Raw genomic sequence first — 20252 nt, 5'->3', positions numbered from 1 at the left:
TTAATATGGAAGGAGTATTGGGGAAGTTCTTAGCCGCCATTTTCAATATTGACTCCAGATCGACTTGGAATGCTTAAATTGAAATTGAATCAAAATTACGAAAAACCCCATATTAATTTTTTTAAAATTCATATTTTTTTTTTAAAAAAAAAACCCTGAAATAAAAATGGCCACCCCCGACGACCCGCATGGCCACCTACTTTATTTTTTATATTTTTTATTTTATTATTTTGTTTTAAGTCTTTTAAAAAATTGTATGGATATTTTTAAAAGATGTATTTCATTCCTTAAGGATTAGCTAAGCTACTCATTTTTTATTGGCTTAGCTAATCCTGTGTGTCTGAGATTAGTAGTCCCATTGGAATAAACTATTCCAAAAAATAGTGTGTAACTAAATAAAGGAATAGCTATGCTGCCTATTCCGCGAACCGAACAAGAAGTTTCTAAACATCTTCACGTGGGTATACACCTAGCCTATTTTATTGCTTCATTTTTTTTTTAATTAAATCATTTTAGCTTACGACCCAAAATAACCTCCTTTGCGATAAATAAAATCGTTTGATGCTTTTAAATCATCCATAGCGTAAATCAAGGTTTAAAACAAACTTCTTATAAAATCAAGGCCTATAGATTAAATTCCACTAATCAAAATCTATTTTCATAAATATCAACATATTTCTTCAGACACCTTTAAGATTACTATTAGATCCATAAAAATATTATATTATATCAAAATCTCAAAATGAACTCTTTAACCGGAGATTACAATTCGGGACGTACACTACACACATTCTACGAAGGGTACTCATGATTTTGGATTACTTGAATAACAGGTTTGCATAATTTGGAGATAACTATGAGAGATTATCTGGACCGAAGCATGCATGGCAGAAGGACCCACGATGATTCCATTACCTTCATGCTGCAACTTCACTATTCGAATTTTCTCGGACGATTACAAGAAATTCTTCTTGAAGAAATTTGCCCGCCAGAGAAGCACACCATTCAAAAGGGAGACGCAGGTCTAAGCTGCTTTCCTGTGGGATATGTCCAAGTAATTACACCTTTGGTATCTGAAATGGCCATATGAAAATACACTTAAACTTCTTATATTTATAATTTTCTATCCCAAACTATGTATATTTGCAGCTATATATATATATATATATAAAATAATAAAATAAGCTTCTTATATTTAATAAAACTCCTTATTACTTATCAAAAAAAAAAAAAAAAAAATTCTTGGGTCGCAAGGAGAAGATGGATTGGGTACGTTATATGGTTAGATTTTTTTTATGAACTTTCTGTGAAAGTATAGCAGCTCCTGCATGCACCTAGCTACCAAGAACTTGCCAAGAATCTGCGTACGAACTCTCTGTTCAAGTAATTGCAGTAGAATTTCTACAGCTTTGACAGGACAATCTCACGCGTAAACTCATTCTGGTTGTGGTCGAACGTGTAATTTCTTGCGTTTAATTTTTTTTTTTTTTTTTTTTACAAAATGATTTGGGATATTACTAAATTTCTTATTGGAAGTGATCAAAGAAGTCGATTATGGTGAGAATAATAAGAAAGCTATGGAAATTATAAGGTTTCGATAGATTAATATGAATGCATGCAATATAATGTATATTTTTAATTTAATGTAAAGGTTCTAGGAAGGTTCCTTGAAGTTCACAGGAATTATATATTAATTTATATATACATTCATGTATATATATAGATACATATCATAAATATTCTTCAACAAGCCTCTCGATATATTCTCTAAAAGCCTCCCAATAATTTATCCCTTGGTAATTAATGGAAACTAGCACTACACATTATTCTTCTTTCTCCATCGTGTTCTTCATGAAGATGGCGATCCTTCTGCTGTTGCTGATTGCTTTTAGCAGCAATCTTGTTGAGGGTTCAAGGCCTTTGGGTGGCATGATGAAGCCAACACTTGGTGCAAAGAAGGTGATATTTCCAAAAGATCAAGTAAAGCTACCACCTCCTGGTCCAAATCCTTGCCACCCAAAAGAAGTTGAAGGACATTGCAACCCATGAATGGAGCTTTAGTTTTTTCCTTGTATATTCTTTTGGGTTAATTATTTTTTTAGTACTTAGGTTTTCACATTTTTACTTTTTCAGACCTAAGTTTTAATTCGTATTATTGATGATACCTGATTTATGAGTAAATATCAATTTAATACTCTTATCACAATTCCGTCAGCAGATTGCCATGGCGTGGTTTTGGCCACCCTTGCGACCCATCTGGGGGTGGTCGAACCATCTCCATGGACCTTATGAGTGGTTCAACCACTCCCATTGGCCAAAAAATTGGGTGGTCAACCACCTCCAGACCAGGGTTCGGTTAGTTTGGTTGACGGAATAATGACGGAGGTATTAAATTGGTATTTACCCTTAAATCAAGTACTATCTATAATACAAATTAAAACGTAAGTTGGAAAAGTGAAAACCTGAGTATTAAAAAGATAATAATTATTATTATTTTTTATTGGATGGAAAGGCAGGATGACTCCATTTCTATGCCAAATGTTTATACTGTTATACTTGTTATCCTTTCAATAATGTAATTTGGGGTCAAGTGAAAAATAATAAAGAGATTTATTTTATAATCAATATTTTGTTGTCTTAATTCACTACAAGCAATATAGTCTTTAGCGATTAAACAAATAGCGGCGACCCCAAAGTCGTCGCTATTGAGAAGTTATTAGCGGCGACTTTTTTTTTTTTTTTTTTTTTTTTTTCAAATAATTTAGCAACGACTATTAATCGCCGCTATTCACCATTATTAGCGGCAACTCAAAGGAGTTGCCACTATTGAACATCAATAGTGGCGACTATTGTCACCGCTAATAAGATTCAATCAGCGGCGACCATAAAGTCGCCGCTAATGAGGGTCAACATCTAGGGGTTGCCATTGATGAGTGGTCAATAGCGGCGACCTTAAAGTTGCCGCTATTGACATGAGAAAAAAAAATTTAAAAAAATTAAAAAGGTCATTAGTGGTGACCATAAAGTCGCTGCTAATGAGGGTCAATAGCGGCGACTCTCAGGAGTCACTGCTGATGAGTAGTCAATAGCGGCTACTTTAAGGTCGCCACTATTGACATGAGAAAAAATAATAAAAAAAAATTAAAAAGCTCATTAGCGGCAACCATAAAGTTGCCGCTAATGAGGGTCAACAGCGGCGACTCTCAGGAGTCTCCGCTGATGAGTGGTCAATAGCGGTGACTTTAGGGTTGCCGCTATTGACATGAGAAAAAATAATAAAAAAAATTAGAAAGCTCCTTAGCAGCGACTTTATCAGATAATGGCCTCCTTATAATTAGAAGTGGGTGCTTTGATTCATTATAAGCAAATTAATGATCCAGAGAAACTCCACCGGAGGAAGCTCAACTCCGTTCAAATGGATGTCACTTAATTTTTCTTTCTCGCTCAAAATCCTGCTAACTTGTACAAGAGATGATTTTTAGTATAAAGACACTATTTAAGCTAAAAATTAATTATTAAACAATATCTCACAATTAATTATTAAATGCAAGGATTAATACAAAATAAAGTATGATAATACTTATTTTAATTTAAAAATTGTGCACATTTAAACTATTATCATTGTATAAAAAAAACCCAACCAATTACCTTGTCATCGCTTTTCGCACTAATTATTAATGTTGGGAAGTATTTTGCTACCTTCCCCCTTTTTTGTTTTTACCACACAACGCACCCAAAAAACATCTAATCTTGGTGATTCTTTCCTCACCGCCTCAATTGATTCTTAGTATTCCCAACTCTCTCATAAGTTAGCCATAAGCTAAGTTAAAATGGGTTTTGTTTATTAATATCCACATCGTCCAGCATAAGCGGCTACAATCAGTTTTGCTAGTAGTATTCCTTGTTGCTCTCTTCACTTTCGAGAATCAAAGTTGTAGTTGGATTGTTGCCTATATTGGATTTTTTTGGCATTTTGGATTATGTAAAAAAATTACATATTGCTACTTCCACTTGTTGATATATGTAGAAAAGAATCCAAGACATGAAGGGGGGAGAGCAAAGAAGTTTTCAAGCATCATTTTTGTTGGGGAGATAAAACGGTTATGGAGTTTTTACCAAGAGTATATTAATATACATAATTGAACACAACTTTAGCCAAAAAGCTTAAGCTAATGGGCTAAGATCCACTTACGTATATTAATCATTATTTTCTTTCATATTTTCTCAATGTGGGACTCAACAGTCAACACTCACAAATGTACTCATAACAATTTTCTTTCATACGATGGGGTATCTATACAAATCCAGTACAGTCAATCTATTTTCACAGGTAATTTGGGACCTATCTTGTTGCTTAATATGGAATGAGTATTGGGGAAGTTCTTAGTGGCCATTTTCAATATTGAGTCTGGACTTGGAATGCTTAAATTGGAATTGATTCAAAATTACGAAAAACCTCATATTAAATTTTTATTTTTATTTTTTTTATTTTTATTTTTTTAATTCATACTAAAAAAAAAAAAAAACTGAAATAAAAATGGCCACTCCCGATGACCAGCACGGCCACCCACTTTATTTTTCATATTCTTTATTTTATTATTTTGTTTTAAGTTTTTTTTTTAAAAAAAAATTATATGGGTATTTTTGAAAGATGTATTTCATTTCTTAAGGATTAGCTACGCTACTCATTTTTTATTGGCTTAGCTAATTCCGTGTGTATGAGATTAGTAGTCCATATTAAATTACCATTTATCTCAAAAGCTTAAACTGATGATAGGAAGAGGTAAATTTAATAATTTAATCAACACTTTAATACTCCCCCTCACGTGTGGGCTCAAACTCCCTTTTAATAGCTGAGGCTCAACATATGGAATATTTAATTTAAATTGAGTGATTTGACGGAGTCAATGTTCGATCTAAGACATTTGGCTTTAATATCATGTTAAAATTACATTTATCCCAAAAGCTTAAATTGATAGGAAGAAGTAAATTTAATCACTTAATCAACACTTTAATAGTCTCATGGGAATTGACTATTCCAAGAAATAGTGTGTAACTAAATAAAGGAATAGCTATACAGTATGATTAGCTCTTTCTTTTCAGGAGTCTATTGCGCAAACCAAATAAGAAGTCTCTAAATATCTTCATGTGGGTACACCTAGCATATTTTATTACTTCAATTTTTTTTTAAAACTTTTATTTATTTATTAAATCATTATAGCTTACGACCTAAAATAACCTCCTTTGCCATAAATAAAATTATTTGATGCTTTTAAATCATCCATAATGTAAATCAAGGCCTATAGATTAAATTCCACTAATCAAAATATATTTTCATAAATATCAACATATTTCTTCAGACACCTTTAAGATTACTATTATATCCATAAAAATATTATATTATATCAAAATCTCAAAATTAACTCTTTAACCGGAGATTACAATTCGGGTCACTACACACATTCTACGAAGGGTACTCATGATTTTGGATTACTTGAATAACAAGTTTGCATAATTTGGAGATAACTATGAGAGATTATGTGGACCGAAGCATGCATGGCAGAAGGACCCACGATGATCATTCCATTACCTTCATTCTGCAACTTCACTATTCGAATTTTCTCGGACGATTACATGAAATTCTTCTTGAAGAAATTTGCCCGCAGGAGAAGCACACCATTCAAAAGGGAGACGCAGGTCTAAGTTGCTTTCCTTTGGGATATGTCCAAGTAATTACACCTTTGGTATCTGAAATGGCCATATGAAAATACACTTAAACTTCTTATATTTATAATTTTCTATCCCAAACTATGTATATTTGCAGCTATATATAATAATAATAATAATAAAATAAGCTTCTTATATTTAATAAAACTCCTTATTACTTATCAAAAAAAAAATATTTCTTGGGTCGCAAGGAGAAGATGGATTGGGTACGCAATATGCTTAGATTTTTTTTATGAACTTTCTGTGAAAGTATAGCAGCTCCTGCATGCACCTAGCTACCAAGAACTTGCCAAGAATCTGCGTACGAACTCTCTGTACAAGTAACAAGTAATTGCAGTAGAATTTCTACAGCTTTGACAGGACAATCTCACGCGTAAACTCATTCTGGTTGTGGTCGAACGTGTAATTTCTTTCGTTTAAATTTTTTTTTTTTTTTTAAAAAAAATGATTTGGGATATTACTAAATTTCTTATTGGAAGTGATCAAAGAAGTCGATTATGGTGAGAATAATAAGAAAGCTATGGAAATTATAAGGTTTCGATAGATTAATATGAATGCATGCAATATAATGTATATTTTTAATTTAATGTAAAGGTTCTAGGAAGGTTCCTTGAAGTTTGCAGGAATTATATATTAATTTATATATGCATTCATGTATATATATATAGATACATAATTAAAGACATGCATCATAAATATTCTTCAACAAGCCTCTCGATCTATTCTCTAAATTAAACCTCTCCCAATAATTTATCCCTTGGTAATTTATGGAAACTAGCACTACACATTATTCTTCTTTCTCCATCGTGTTCTTCATGAAGATGGCGATCCTTCTGCTGTTGCTGATTGCTTTTAGCAGCCATCTTGTTGAGGGTTCAAGGCCTTTGGGTGGCATGATGAAGCCAACACTTGGTGCAAAGAAGGTGACATTTCCAAAAGATCGAGTATTAAACATACCACCCCCTGGTCCAAATCCTTGCCACCCAGGAGAAGTTGAAGGACATTGCAACCCATGAATGGAGCTTTAGTTTTTTCCTTGTATATTCTTTTGGGTTAATTACTTTTTTAGTACTTAGGTTTTCACATTTTTACTTTTTCATACCTAAGTTTTAATTCGTATTATTGATGGTACTTGATTTATGAGTAAATATCAATTTAATACTCTTATCACAATTCCGTCAGCAGACTGCCATGAGGTGGTTTCGGCCACCCCTGCGACCCATCTGGGGTTGGTCAAATCACCTCCATGGGCCTTATGAGTGGTTCGACTACCCCTACTGGCCAAAAAAATGGGTTGTCAACCACCTCCAGACCAGGGTTTGGTTAGTTTGGTTGACGGAATAATGATGGAAGTATTAAACTGGTATTTACCCATAAATCAAATACTATCTATAATACGAATTAAAACGTAAGTTGAAAAAATAAAAAGGGGAAAACCTAAGTATTAAAAAGATTATTATTATTATTATTATTATTATTATTATTTATTGGATGGAAAGGCGACTCCATCTCTATGCCAAATGTTTATACTGTTATACTATTATCCTTTCAATAATGTAATTTGGATTCAAGTGAAAATAAATAAAGAGATTTATTTTATAATCAATATTTTGTTGTCTTAATTCTTATAAAGACTCGGATCAAGCAAACACCAGACCCGTTCAAGTTCTTATACTTTAGAGCCCAAAATAGGCTAACCAGGCTCATAAATGGACTTGGGCCCGCCTCCATCAACGGCATGCAAACGATAGGAAGTGCCCTAATATACATATATATATATATATATATATATATAAAATGTTAAGTGTTCTTCTAATATTTTTTTTCATCTCCTTCTCGTTCTATGTAGAAATTATTTTATAAAACTAAAAAAAAATAAAAATTACTTCTATTTCTCTCATTTAATTTTTATTAAATAATTTTCCAACAACACTAAAAAAAAAAAACACGTAACATTTTCCACGTTATGAACTCCAAAGAAGCAAACGCGAGAGAGAGCGAAGGAAGGGAAGTAAATAGTTAACATTATCACCATAATAGCATTATCTATGAGATTATTCCAGAGTCGGTGAAAGACAGACAGGGAGAGAGGGAAAGAAAGTTGGTGGTTGGTTGGAAGTGGAAGCTTCCCTGAAAACGAAAAGAAAGGAATTGAACAGAAATCGGTAGAGAGGCAAACCTGGGGAGCGAGAGCTCTGGGCTAAGGCGGTGTTTATGTTGCACGGATTGGCTGGTGCGCTTCTGGCGGGGCTCTCCTAGTATGGAGAACATGGATGTCGATTCCTCTCTCGAATCGAGCCAACTCAAGCACCGGGACCGAATCCTGCAGGTCTACTTTCCCCTAGATTTTCTGAAATTCCCTTTTGGATTCCTTGATTTCGTGATCGTTTCGATTTTGGTAATCGGCGTTCAATTTTTATGCTGTTTTGTGAAGCTGTGGATATGGGTTTAATGCATGATTTGGCTCTTTTTGTTTCCATAAAAGTTTTTTTTTTTTTTTTGTCCTGGTAATTTTTGCCTTTTTGTTCATTGGGTCGCGCAAATGTAGTAATATAAAGAAATTGATTGATGAATGTTAGAATTTTAGTTAGTTTAAGTACGTGGAGTGTTTTTCTGATACAACAAAAATGGCTTATATGGAGACCGGAGACTTACTTTAGGAAATGCGTCCTTCTATATTCTTAGTTTGATGAATGTAATTTTTTTTTTTTTTTGGTATTTAATACTAAATATTGTTTGGGTTATGGGTATTTTATTTCTACATTTTGTATATGTATTTGATACCAGAGGCTTGCTCTACTTGGAATTCCCGGGGATTGTCTCCCACCTGGGTTAGTTGAATTTGTCAAGGATGACAAGACTCGCATACCAGAGCTGGTGTCTGCTATACTGCCTACAGATGAGGAAATGAGGGAAGCATTCCGAGAAGCTAAGCCAGGTTCTAAGAAAGCTTCCACTAGAGTAAAAAGACGATTCCGGGACAGTGTGGAGTGGTTAAAATGGTCGATGTTCGAGGGCGAACCGGCTGCTGCCCTGAAGCACCTTCCAAAATGAGTGTTGGCCAGCGTCGTGTTTGAATTGTGGCGCTGTTTGGGGAAACAATGATGTAGCATACGAGTAACGCTACAAGTCCCTCTTGTGTTCCTTTTGAGTCCCTCTAAGAATGATGTGGCTATTAAAATTACATTGGGCTTATGATAGGGATAAGATAAGGTTGAGTTGGAATTACATTCCAACTCATTTGGATTAGAATGTTAGGATTAGATTATATTAGATTAATAGTTGAGTTAAAATAGGATTTCAATTATTTAGGATTAGCTTTATTTGAATATTTGATATGTTATCTTTTAGTTGTTATCATGTTATCAATTGTAGTCTATTTATAGACCATTTTATTAATGAAGAAAGTAGAGAATGATTTAGACGTATGTCTTTGTGGTTTGTATCCAGCCCTAAATGGATTCACATGTGGTTTGTCTCCAGCCCTAATTGGAGTTCACTATCAATATCAATTTCCCTTTTCCATCTCTATTAATCATCCATAATCCATCATTCACGTACGATTCTATCAACTTATGATTAATCATTATTGAATTTTGATCAAATGGTAATTTTAATAGCCACATCATTCTTGGAGGGACTCACGAGGAACACAAGAAGGACTTTTAGAATTACTCGTAGCATACAGGTGTCAGACTTGTGAACACGACCCGACATGTGCAATTTGTGTTCCTTGTTTTCAGAATGGGAACCACAAACACCACGATTATTCTATTTTCTATACGGGTGGCGGTTGCTGTGATTGTGGGGATATTACGGCATGGAAACGTGAGGGCTTCTGCTCAAAGCATAAAGGTGCAGAACAAATACGACCCCTTGCAGAGGAGTTTGCAAAATCTGTGGGCCCCATCCTTAATGCTCTCTTCATTTGTTGGAAAGAGAAGTTAATGGTTGCAGAAACTACTTCTCAAGAAAATCCTAGAGCTGGTGATTGTATTGGAGAGCGAACGGAGGTTGCAAATGAGCTAACATTTATGTTGGTTGAGATGCTTTTAGATTTTTGCAAGTATAGTGAGAGTTTGCTCAGTTTTGTTTCTAGGGTTATCTTTTCTTCTGTTGGCTTATTGGAGAATCTGGTGAGGGCAGAGAGGTTTTTGAGAGAAGACGTTGTGAAGAAGCTCAGTGAGTTGCTTCTGAAACTGCTCGGAGAACCTCTTTTCAAATTTGAGTTTGCTAAAGTATTTATGAGCTACTATCCAAAAGTTGTAAATGATGCCATAAATGAGGGCACTTATCATGCTTTGAAGAAATATCCTCTACTGTCCACTTTCTCTGTGCAAATCTTGACTGTGCCTACTCTAACACCGCATCTTGTGAAGGAAATGAACCTACTTGCTATGCTGTTGGGATGTTTGGGGGACATTTTTTTTTTCATGTGCTGGTGAAGATGATTGTTTACAGGTAGGTAATGCATGATTTTTGTTTTTACTCTGCAAGCTGGTGGAATTAATGATACATGTTAAAACATACCTAGAGATAATTATTGCCTTAGAAAATTATTTTTTTGATAATTATTTCCCTTCTAAACAGCAGAAATCTTTCTCTGTGGTTTTGAAATATGTTTTATTCTCTTTTTAGGGGATAGAATCCTCCCTCTCCATTTCCGCTCTTTATAAAAAGATTGTTTATGAGCTATTAACCGCTCTTTACTTATCAAAAAAAAAATTAAAAATTAAAATTATTCCTTTGCAGGTTGTTAAGTGTGGAAATTTGTATGATACAACCATTAGAGTGCTTGAAGATGTTCGGTTTGTTATGAGCCTTGCAGCAGTGGCCAAATACATTACCCATGACCAGAAAAATATATCAAAAAGTTGGATGAGACTTTTAGCTTTTGTGCAATGGATGAACCCTCAAAGAGAGAAACAGGCTTCCATATAGAAGAAGATAACGAGAATATTGTTTTTCCTTTTGCTTTATGTCATTCTATTCCTTTTGATGATGGACTATGTGGTTTGAAAGAAACACTCCAAGAGAATAGGCTATGAAAACTCTCTAGACAAATTTTTTCTTGGCATGTGAAGGAGAGGGTTAGGCATTGTTTAGGCTCAAGAACATGATGAAAACTCTTTAGAACAATAGTGAAATAGCCTCCCTAACTCCCCTAAGGTCATTGGTTATGATGGTTATATAGTCTAGGGAAAGCCAAGGCTGTTTGATCAAAGTTAGCTAGGGTAAAATGGTTTTGCAGAAATTTTGATCGATCCAATTTAAGTTTGTTCGGTCCAAATGTTTTTGATCGATCCAATCTTATTATACGAACTTTTCCTTTTCTGGACAAATATGATTGATTCAATTTGAATTTGATCAATCCAAATTTAGTTTGATCAATCCAAATTGAGTTTGATTGATCCAAATCTTCAACTCTTGATTTTTCTTCATTTAAGCTCCAAACTTGTCTTGAACACAACCTTAGGTCTAAAACATATATTCAAAATTATTTTGTCACTGAATTAGCAAATTTAAAAACCTAACGAGGACAAATAAGGATGGGAGAACAATGGAAGAGTGGATTGCCATTTTCTCTTATTTGTAGGGTAGAAAGAGGAAGGAGCAGGACATGGATGGGCTTTGTCCTACCAGTCCCACCATATTTCATGAATTCTTGGTTTGACAATTTTACCTCTGTAATTTAGCAAAAACAATTTCAAACAAGGGTATAATGTAAATTTATTAGAAAATACTTTTCATCCTCTCACCTTTCTATCCTCCTACTAAACACTTGTAAAGAAAAATGCCAATCTCTTTCGTTCTTTCCCCCTCTCATTCCTACTAAACAGGTATGAGGTTGTATTTAAAAGATGTAGCATAACAAAAAATGTTAACTCGAGTCATGCAGATTTATTCTTGATTTTTGGGTAGGAAATTTGCTTAACACTTGTTTATGATGATTAAAATATCGTCTTCTCAAAGACACATTATTTATCAAAAAAAAATAAAATCATCTTCTCAAAGATAATACAGTACCTAGTTGAAGTTTTAGAGGTCAGGCTATTTTGCAATTATTGAGTCAGATGAAAATAGATGCTTTAGGAGCTTCCCATCCATCCCCCAAATGGCAGTCAGAGATGAGCATTGCAGCTGTTTAAGCATGGTTCTTTTGTTTTGCAATTAATTCAACAATTTGCTTGAGAAAAGGGTAGCAGTTCAGAAGTGTATTGACAACTGTTATTTATTTTTATTTTTTTCATTTTTAGGGAATTTGATAATCAACTTCATTAGATTCTATGAATTTACATGCTGGTATCATTGTTGTTATGCTTCAAAGGTAATATTTTAGGTGGAGATGAGCATTGCAGCTGTTTAAGCATGGTTCTTTTGTTTTGCAATTAATTCAACAATTTGCTTGAGAAAAGGGTAGCAGTTCAGAAGTGTATTGACAACTGTTATTTATTTTTATTTTTTTCATTTTTAGGGAATTTGATAATCAACTTCATTAGATTCTATGAATTTACATGCTGGTATCATTGTTGTTATGCTTCAAAGGTAATATTTTAGGTATCTTGAAGCACCTTGAGATGAAAGAATCCTTTCCTGATACTCAATTTTGGAATCGAACTTCTGATCCTGTCCTTTCTGGTGACCCTTTTTCATCATTGATGTGGGTTATCTTTTGTCTTCCATACCCATTTCTATCATGCGAAGAATCCATGTTATCCCTTGTGCATGTCTTCTATGCCGTCTCTGTAGTGCAGGTAGAACTTAACTCCTTTTACTAAATCCAATGTACCATCACTAGTCTAGTTTCCTGATCCTGATAATTGGAATGCAGGCTATAATTACATATTGTGGGATACATCATTGCAAGACAAGTGAACTAGGATTGAATGATTGCCTTCTGACATCTCCAAAGTTTTGGGGGAATCTGGATGTGCCCAGCAATATTTTGTCTCACGTTATATTGGCCCATCAAGTAATATGAGGGATACAATTCGTAGCTTGAGTTTCCCTTATTTGTGGAAACTTCTCAACGCATCTGCCCCAGCACCTTTCTATGATAGGGATAATGTGTTTGATAGATCATCTGTTGCCATCAATGACATGATGGATATCACTGATGGTTCATTGATCGAGTACAATGAAATCCAACAGCTGGAGAACTTGTTTAAGATTCCACTGCTGGATGTTGTTTTAAAGGAAGAAATTCTGCATCCTCTAGCTTTAAAATGGGTTTATCATTTCTGTGAGCAGTTCAAAGTTCGTAGTTTTGGAAATGAAATGCATATTACACCTGCAATTCCATTTAAGTTAATGCATCTTCCCCATGTTTACCAGGATCTCTTGCAGAGGTTTGTTTTTAACTTTTCCACTTCAGATATGCTTACAGAATGTCCTTTTTCTCTTGAAAATCTCTGTATATATATATTTTTATCAGGTTGATAAAACAGTGTTTCCCTGACTGCAAAACTAGCCTTGGTGAGCCCGCATTATGCCTCCTGTGTGGTAGATTATGCTCTTCAAGCTGGAAGTCTTGCTGCAGGTTCTTGCTCCTCCAATCCTTATAGTTTCTGTTACAGATCGTGTTTCTCAAAAGTTCAGAGAGTCATACTTCTGATCTTGATGTCATAAGGCATTAACTAAACTACAAAAAGAGATCAAATTAACCTTTTGTGGTTCATGCTTAGCATTTGATCTCAATGTCACATGTTTACATGCATATGCTTTATCAACTAACTGGAAGTTTGGTTATAGTTTATTCTTTTAAAGCCAAAGTGGATGCCAAGCTCATGCAATGGTCTGTGGTGCTGGTACTGGAGTGTTCCTATTGATCAGGGTATGCTTTATAGGTTTTTCTAGTTTATTTGTAGGAAGCTCAAAAAGTCTCCATAGTTCTATTTCTTTTGTCTTACCTTGGAACTTTTTCTTTTGAGTTGATAACTGATAAATCATATTCTTTGTTATGATAGAGAACAACAATCCTGCTACAGAGATCTGCACGTCAGGCTCATTGGCCATCACCTTACCTGGATACTTTTGGCAAAGAGGTAAATTTTTCTTGCTTCTGTTTTTTTTATTTTTTTATTTTTATAAGTAATAATGATATAAAAAATCGCAAAGGGGCGCACCCCACATACATGGGAAGTATAAACAGAGAGCACCTAAGAGGGAAAAAAATGAAAAAGAAAATCAGAGAAACTAATCACTAAAGGAGCTAGTCAAGCGGCCGTCCAAGAGTAAAGAGTAAAGAAGAAAAAATGAGTCAATTCCTCTATGGTCTTAATGGAATTTTCAAAACATCTAGCATTTCTTTCATTCCATATACACCGCATAAGACACAGGGGATCATCTTCCACACAACCGTGCTTCGAGATCGTCCTCCCGACCACCAGCTATCGAACAAGCCCCTCACCCTGCAAGGCATGCCCCAATGCAACCCAAACCGCTTAAAAATCGTATGCCAAAGAGCACTTGCGAGCTCACAGTGGAGAAGAAGATGATCGATTGACTCTCCGGTCTCCTTGCACATACAACACCACCCCACTACCACTATGTTTCTCTTACGCAGAGTATCATGAGTCAAAATTTTGCCTAGGGCTGCAGGCCACCCGAAAAATGAGTAAAAATAATAATAATAAAAAAAAGGGTATTTTGAATGGATTTTCTTGCTTCTGTTGTTTTTGTTCTGTCTTTATGAACCCGCATTTTCTTGTCGCTTTGAATGGATTCTTCTTCTATTAATTTTTCTTTCTCAAAAGGGTATTTTGCCCATACAATAATTCTTTTGTTTTAAACTTCCTCACTTAGATTTAAGTTACAATCGATTGATTGGATGCCAAAGTTTTAAAGTTTATCTATCTGAGGTTTGATTTATTCTTAAAAACCCACATGCTGATTTCAAGTCTATTCAGTTTCTTTCCCTTTGAAAAGATAAAAATAATAAACTGTTTACATTCACCTAATTCCATTCAAATGCTGCAATCTTTGTATAGAGGGTCAATTTAATTGGTCAGGATTTTGAAGTGTTTTAGATATCACTGCTGAAAACTGTAGTACTTGTTTGAAGTTTTCTAGCCTTCTACTAGCTTTGTTGCAAGTTTTTCTTCTAGCTATTTACACTTTTTATTATTATTATTTCGCAGGATATTGACAAGCATAGAGGGAAGCCATTGTACTTGAATGAGGAACGCTATGCTGCTCTAACTTACACGGTGAAGAGAACTTTTTTTTTTTTTTTTTTAGGGTCTTGCGATTATTTTAGTTTTGTCATTTTAGCTTGAGAAAGGGTCTTTTGCTTTGTTTATATGTATGACACTTCCTACAATGACCTAAGTACCTGAACTTAAAGATGTATTCCTACTTAAGTTACCCCCTTTTTTTTTTTTGTTGCCTTTTGTTCAAATTTGTTTTCATCATTTTTTCTTTTTTTTTGGTTATGGTTAAGTAATATTTCCTTATTTAATTCTGCTTTGATAGGTTGCTTCCCATGGCCTTGATCGGAGTTCTAAGGTTCTTCACCAAACTAATATTGGTTCTTTCATGGTGTACTTTGGATTTCATGCTTATGTTTCTTGAGATGGTTGGTGTTATGCATTTTCTTTTTTCATGATCTTGCTTCAGTGCATGTATATCTCTGGTGTATCATTGATGCTGAATATCCAAGTTTTGCAGGCTGTTCAGAATTTTGAATGAGACCTATAAGGAGATGGGAAGTGTTCCTGCATATGATGTGTATATCTGATAGGGGCAATTTATTAAGGATCTTGGACTTTGGCATGGTGTTGTACATACAGCTCATTCAGGTCAGTTTGCTACTGTTTTATTTTCTCTTCTTATCTGCTGGTCTGGAAACCACTCTGCCCCTAGTTCTTTTTCCACTCTCAAAACGGAAATATATATATATATATATATATATATATATATATATATATATGATTTCATGGATTAGATTTATCATGAGAAAATCTTCAGAAGAAATTTGCATTTTCACAATGGAATATGATAAGTGAGATTGGGATTCATACTCTTCTGTCCAAATTAATGATTCATTCAAGTTGACTTAACATTGATATCAAAACCCTTAACCTAACGGGTATCGTGGGCATCCTTGATTGACTATGACCAGAGATGGTATTGACGCTATCCAGCACTTGGTTGAGATGGGCCCTGCTCTGTCTTATTGCCCCGTCTTTCCTGGTAAAAGTTGTATGCTCATTTTTTACCCCCTTTTTGTGGTTAACAATTATGAATCATGAGAATCTGGCTGGCTAAAATTCTGCCCTTAAAAATGAAGATGAATTTGCTAAAAGTCTTTTTTGACTTAAAAATTGTGTTTCTCAAACACAATCCCAAATATGCCCTAATATTACTAGTAGGTGGATTTCTTTTACGTGATGATTTACACAAGATGCTTAGGGCATTATATATTGCTTTACATGAAAATAAAATGGAATGAAATGTCTAATTACAATTAATTTAAATCACCCGATTCCTGTGTAGAGTATTTCCTCTAAGGTTTCCTTGTGGAGAATGCAATCGTGCAATGATGTCACATATTCTCTTGTCTTCGTACCTAGCTGGTGGGTGTGGTAACTCATGTTTGGGTGTCGAGTTCAGTTCGAGTCCAAACATGAATATAAGACTATATAAGTTAACCATAAATCGGTCCATTTAATTAAACAAGTCAAATAACTTAACCCTAACCCTCTAATTTTGTATTGAGTTCGTATCGAGTTTGCGGGTCATGTTAAAAATTGCTAACCACAATGTTGCGGGTTGGGTTGGGTTTGTGTCGAGACGTTGATATAAGACTATATATAGGTCAATCCTAACTAAACACATTTAATTAAACGGGTCAAATTCCTCAAGTCTAACCATTTAATTTCGTGTTCGATTCGTGTCAAATTCGCTTATCGTGTCAAAAGTTGCCACTCTTACTTCTTGGTGCGCAAGTCATACCGTAAAGATCACATATATTTGCCTTGCTATGTTAGGCCAAGCTTGCCTTGCTTGACACATACCCTTAGATGATTCTTTGTTGACTTCATGATCTGCTGAGAGATTTGCGTGATATGCTACTGCATGGTCTCCATGACCTCTAGTATTATGATTTACAGCTGTAGGATCTCCATCTATATGGTTAACAAAAAACATGTTCTTTTTAATTCTGGTCTTTAATTTAAAATTCTACTTCGGCCATGTGGTCCTTTCAGCAATGAGCTGTTTTCTCCTTGTCTTTTTTCTCACAAACTTTCACGTGAGTTGTATGATTTTTTAATAAACACAACTATATATTCAGATTCAGATTTACATTTAGGCAAGGCCACACCATACAACTTCGTGTTAATCTTGAAGTTGTGTAAGCCAGAATGGACAAGGAAAGAAATGTCTACAGAGCTCATTGTTTGGTCTTGGCCTATCCAGCGCAAGGCCACATTAATCCCATGATGCAATTCTCGAAGCGTTTGGAGCACAAAGGAGTAAAAGTTACACTCGTTATTACCAAATCCATCTCCAACACCATGCATAAAGAAGCCACCTCCATTGCTCTTGAGACAATCTCCGACGGCTATGATGAAGGCGGGATAGCACAAGCTGAGAGCATCCACGCCTATTTGGAGCGCTTCCAGCGAGTCGGGTCGCAAACTCTAGTTGAGCTCATTGAGAAAGTTTCTAGCTCAGGCTGTCCTGTTGATTGTGTTGTTTATGATCCTTTTGTGCCTTGGGCTCTAGACGTAGCCAAAAAGTTTGGATTACTCGGGGCTGTGCTTTTCACTCAATCTTGTGCTGTTGATAATATATATTACCATGTTCACAAAGGAGTACTGAAACTCCCGCTTTCAGAGACTGAAATTTTGCTTCCTGGATCGCCTCCTCTCGGACCTCAAGATATGCCATCCTTCATTTATGATTTCGGATCCTACCCGGCTTACTTTGACACGCTTGTGGGTCAATTCTCCAACGTTGATAAGGCTGATTGTGTCCTTGTCAACACTTTTTATGAGTTGGAGCAAGAGGTAAGGGCTTGTGACTACCAATTTTTTGCACTGTTTTTATTATTATTATTTTTATTATTAATATGTTAAATTATTATTTATCCTAAAAGCTTCACATAGGAAGAACTAAATTTAATCATTTAATTATTACTTTAACACTCCTTCACGGGTGGGTTCGAACTCCCTTTTAATAGATGAAGTCCAACATGTGCAATATTTTAATTAAATGGGGGTGAATGATAGAGTCAATATTCAATTTTAGAACTTTCGACTCTAATACCATATTGATTACCAGTTATCCTGAAAGCTTAAACTTATAGGAAGATGTAAATTTAATCATTTAATTATTACTTTAACATGATATTGTTTGATTTTGGTTCCGCATGAGTTTATAGTTGTAATAGTTGATTGTTGATAAATTATTTCGTAGGTTGTGGATAGGATGAACAAGATATGGCCATTAAAGACTATAGGACCAACCATACCATCTATGTTCTTAGACAAGCGACTTGAAGATGACAAAGACTATGGTTTGAGCATCTTCAAACCGGACACCGATACTTGCATGAAATGGTTAAATGGTCATCCAAAGGGGTCGGTTGTTTATGTTTCTTTTGGGAGTTTTGTCGATTTTGAAGTTGAACAAATGGAAGAAATAGCGTGGGGATTGAGAATGAGCAATAGATGCTTCTTGTGGGTTGTAAGGGAATCAGAAGAGGAAAAACTCCCTAAACATTTTGTAGAGGAGACATCTCAAAAGGGATTGGTTGTTCGTTGGTGTCCTCAGTTGAAGGTGTTGGCTCACGAGGCAGTGGGATGCTTTGTGACACATTGTGGGTGGAACTCTACTTTGGAAGGCCTTAGCTTCGGTGTGCCGATGGTCGCAGTGCCATATTGGTCAGACCAAAGCACGAATGCAAAGTATATTATGGATGTCTGGAAGATGGGACTGAAAGCTCCAGTTGATGAGAAAGGAATTGTCAGGCGAGAAGCAGCAGAACATTGCATCAAGGAAATAATGGAGGGAGAGAGAGGAAAAGAGATAAAGAAAAATTCTTTCAAGTGGAGGAAGCTGGCCAAAGAGGCTGTTGACGAGGGTGGAAGCTCTGATAAAAACATCGAAGAATTTGTGACTACATTGGTTGACTCTTTGTCCATTTCCTAAGTTGGAGCTGTTTCTTTGTCAAGTCGAAGTGATTATGTAATAAATTTGGCTTGTGATGAGCTATTATTATTATTATTTTAGTTTTAAATAAAAAAATTTAATTATGAAGACTAGTTGGTCTCGTATTGAAGCTTTCAAGGTGTTTTTATTTGTTATTTTTAATTTATTTATTCTTTTTGGGTTGTCTTCTTTAATGTTTTTGATAGATCGGGCATGAATAACTGTAGCCGTGGCATCGTTTTGGTAGATGTCACATGGCAAACAAGAAGACGTGACACTATTCCTATTAAATATTTGGATGGAAAATTGACAAAAATGAGTAATTTGAAAATTAAGAATTTTCTTTAGTATTATTTTGCAAAAATTAAAAACATGGTTTACCCAGTCGCAGCCACATGCCTTTAAGAATTTTATTTCTAAAGTATGTATTAAAGAAAACAAGTAAGAAGTGCATGTTATTAAAAAAACGTGCTTTTCATATGTTAAGAAACACATGCTACTGTAGGCATGTTGCCATTAAACCTTTGATCTTATAAAAATGGCAATCGGAATTAATATTACGTCAAAAAGATTGTAAATCCAAGTATAAGTTATCGCAAGTAATAAATTTTTGGTAAGACCGAAGACGATCCACAGAGAATAGTAGACACTCGATTAGTAAAATTTCTATTACGGTGTATAAAAATAAAATTAGCTGATTGTTGTTTTCCACTAAAAAGTGATTAAATTAATAAAAACTAAATTAAGTAAAATAGAGTTAAGGAAAAATTAATAGAAAAAACACTATGGCTTCAAGGATTCCCAAGACAAATTTATAACTCAATTAGGCAGAGAATCAACTCTTCTAATCGGAAGATTTAACAATAAAGCCCTAATTAAAAATAAAGTCGATTGAGTGTGGGTTTGATTGAAAATTTGATTTCAATGACATGTTAAGAGAGATTAAATTTGAATAATAATAAATCAAAGAAAGTAAGTATTTGATATAAACAAAAATAATAATGAATCACAAACTAGTCAACGTGAAATATTTCTCAAATTAAAATAATTTCAAACATTTAATCATTAATTTATGAAGAATATCAAACATAGTCTCAAGAATACATAATAAAAATACTGGCCACTTGTCTCCCTCTTTTACTTTAACTTCAGGTTGTGCTTTTAAATTTGGCAACAAAATTAAAGCACGTTTCTTCTCTTTACGAGTCAAGGATTGCATGATTTTGTCAAGATTTCTCTCAAGATGGCCTTTATTTTCTTTCTTCCCAAGTAAGGTGAACCCTTTTCTATTTCTTTTGTCTTGTTTTTTTGTTGCTTTTTATCTTTTTCTTCTTATTTTCCTCCACATTTCTTTTCAAGTAAGTTAC

General features: G+C 34.6%; 1 protein-coding gene and 1 pseudogene across 1 annotated transcript; both read left to right on the top strand.

Annotated features, from left to right (window-relative positions):
* Nucleotides 1–7719: 7719 nt before the first annotated feature.
* LOC132174345 (E3 ubiquitin-protein ligase PRT6-like) lies at nucleotides 7720–15433 on the top strand (annotated as a pseudogene).
* LOC132177102 (UDP-glycosyltransferase 74F2-like) lies at nucleotides 15425–18998 on the top strand. Its single transcript, XM_059589325.1, has 3 exons — nucleotides 15425–15527; nucleotides 17024–17741; nucleotides 18151–18998. The coding sequence occupies exons 2-3, from the start codon at nucleotides 17094–17096 to the stop codon at nucleotides 18883–18885; spliced, it is 1383 nt and encodes a 460-aa protein (XP_059445308.1). The 5' UTR covers nucleotides 15425–15527; nucleotides 17024–17093; the 3' UTR covers nucleotides 18886–18998.
* Nucleotides 18999–20252: the final 1254 nt, after the last annotated feature.

This window comes from Corylus avellana, chromosome ca1 (assembly GCF_901000735.1).
Source record: "Corylus avellana chromosome ca1, CavTom2PMs-1.0".
Lineage (NCBI taxonomy): Eukaryota > Viridiplantae > Streptophyta > Magnoliopsida > Fagales > Betulaceae > Corylus > Corylus avellana.
This window is presented reverse-complemented; position numbering and strand designations above follow the sequence as displayed.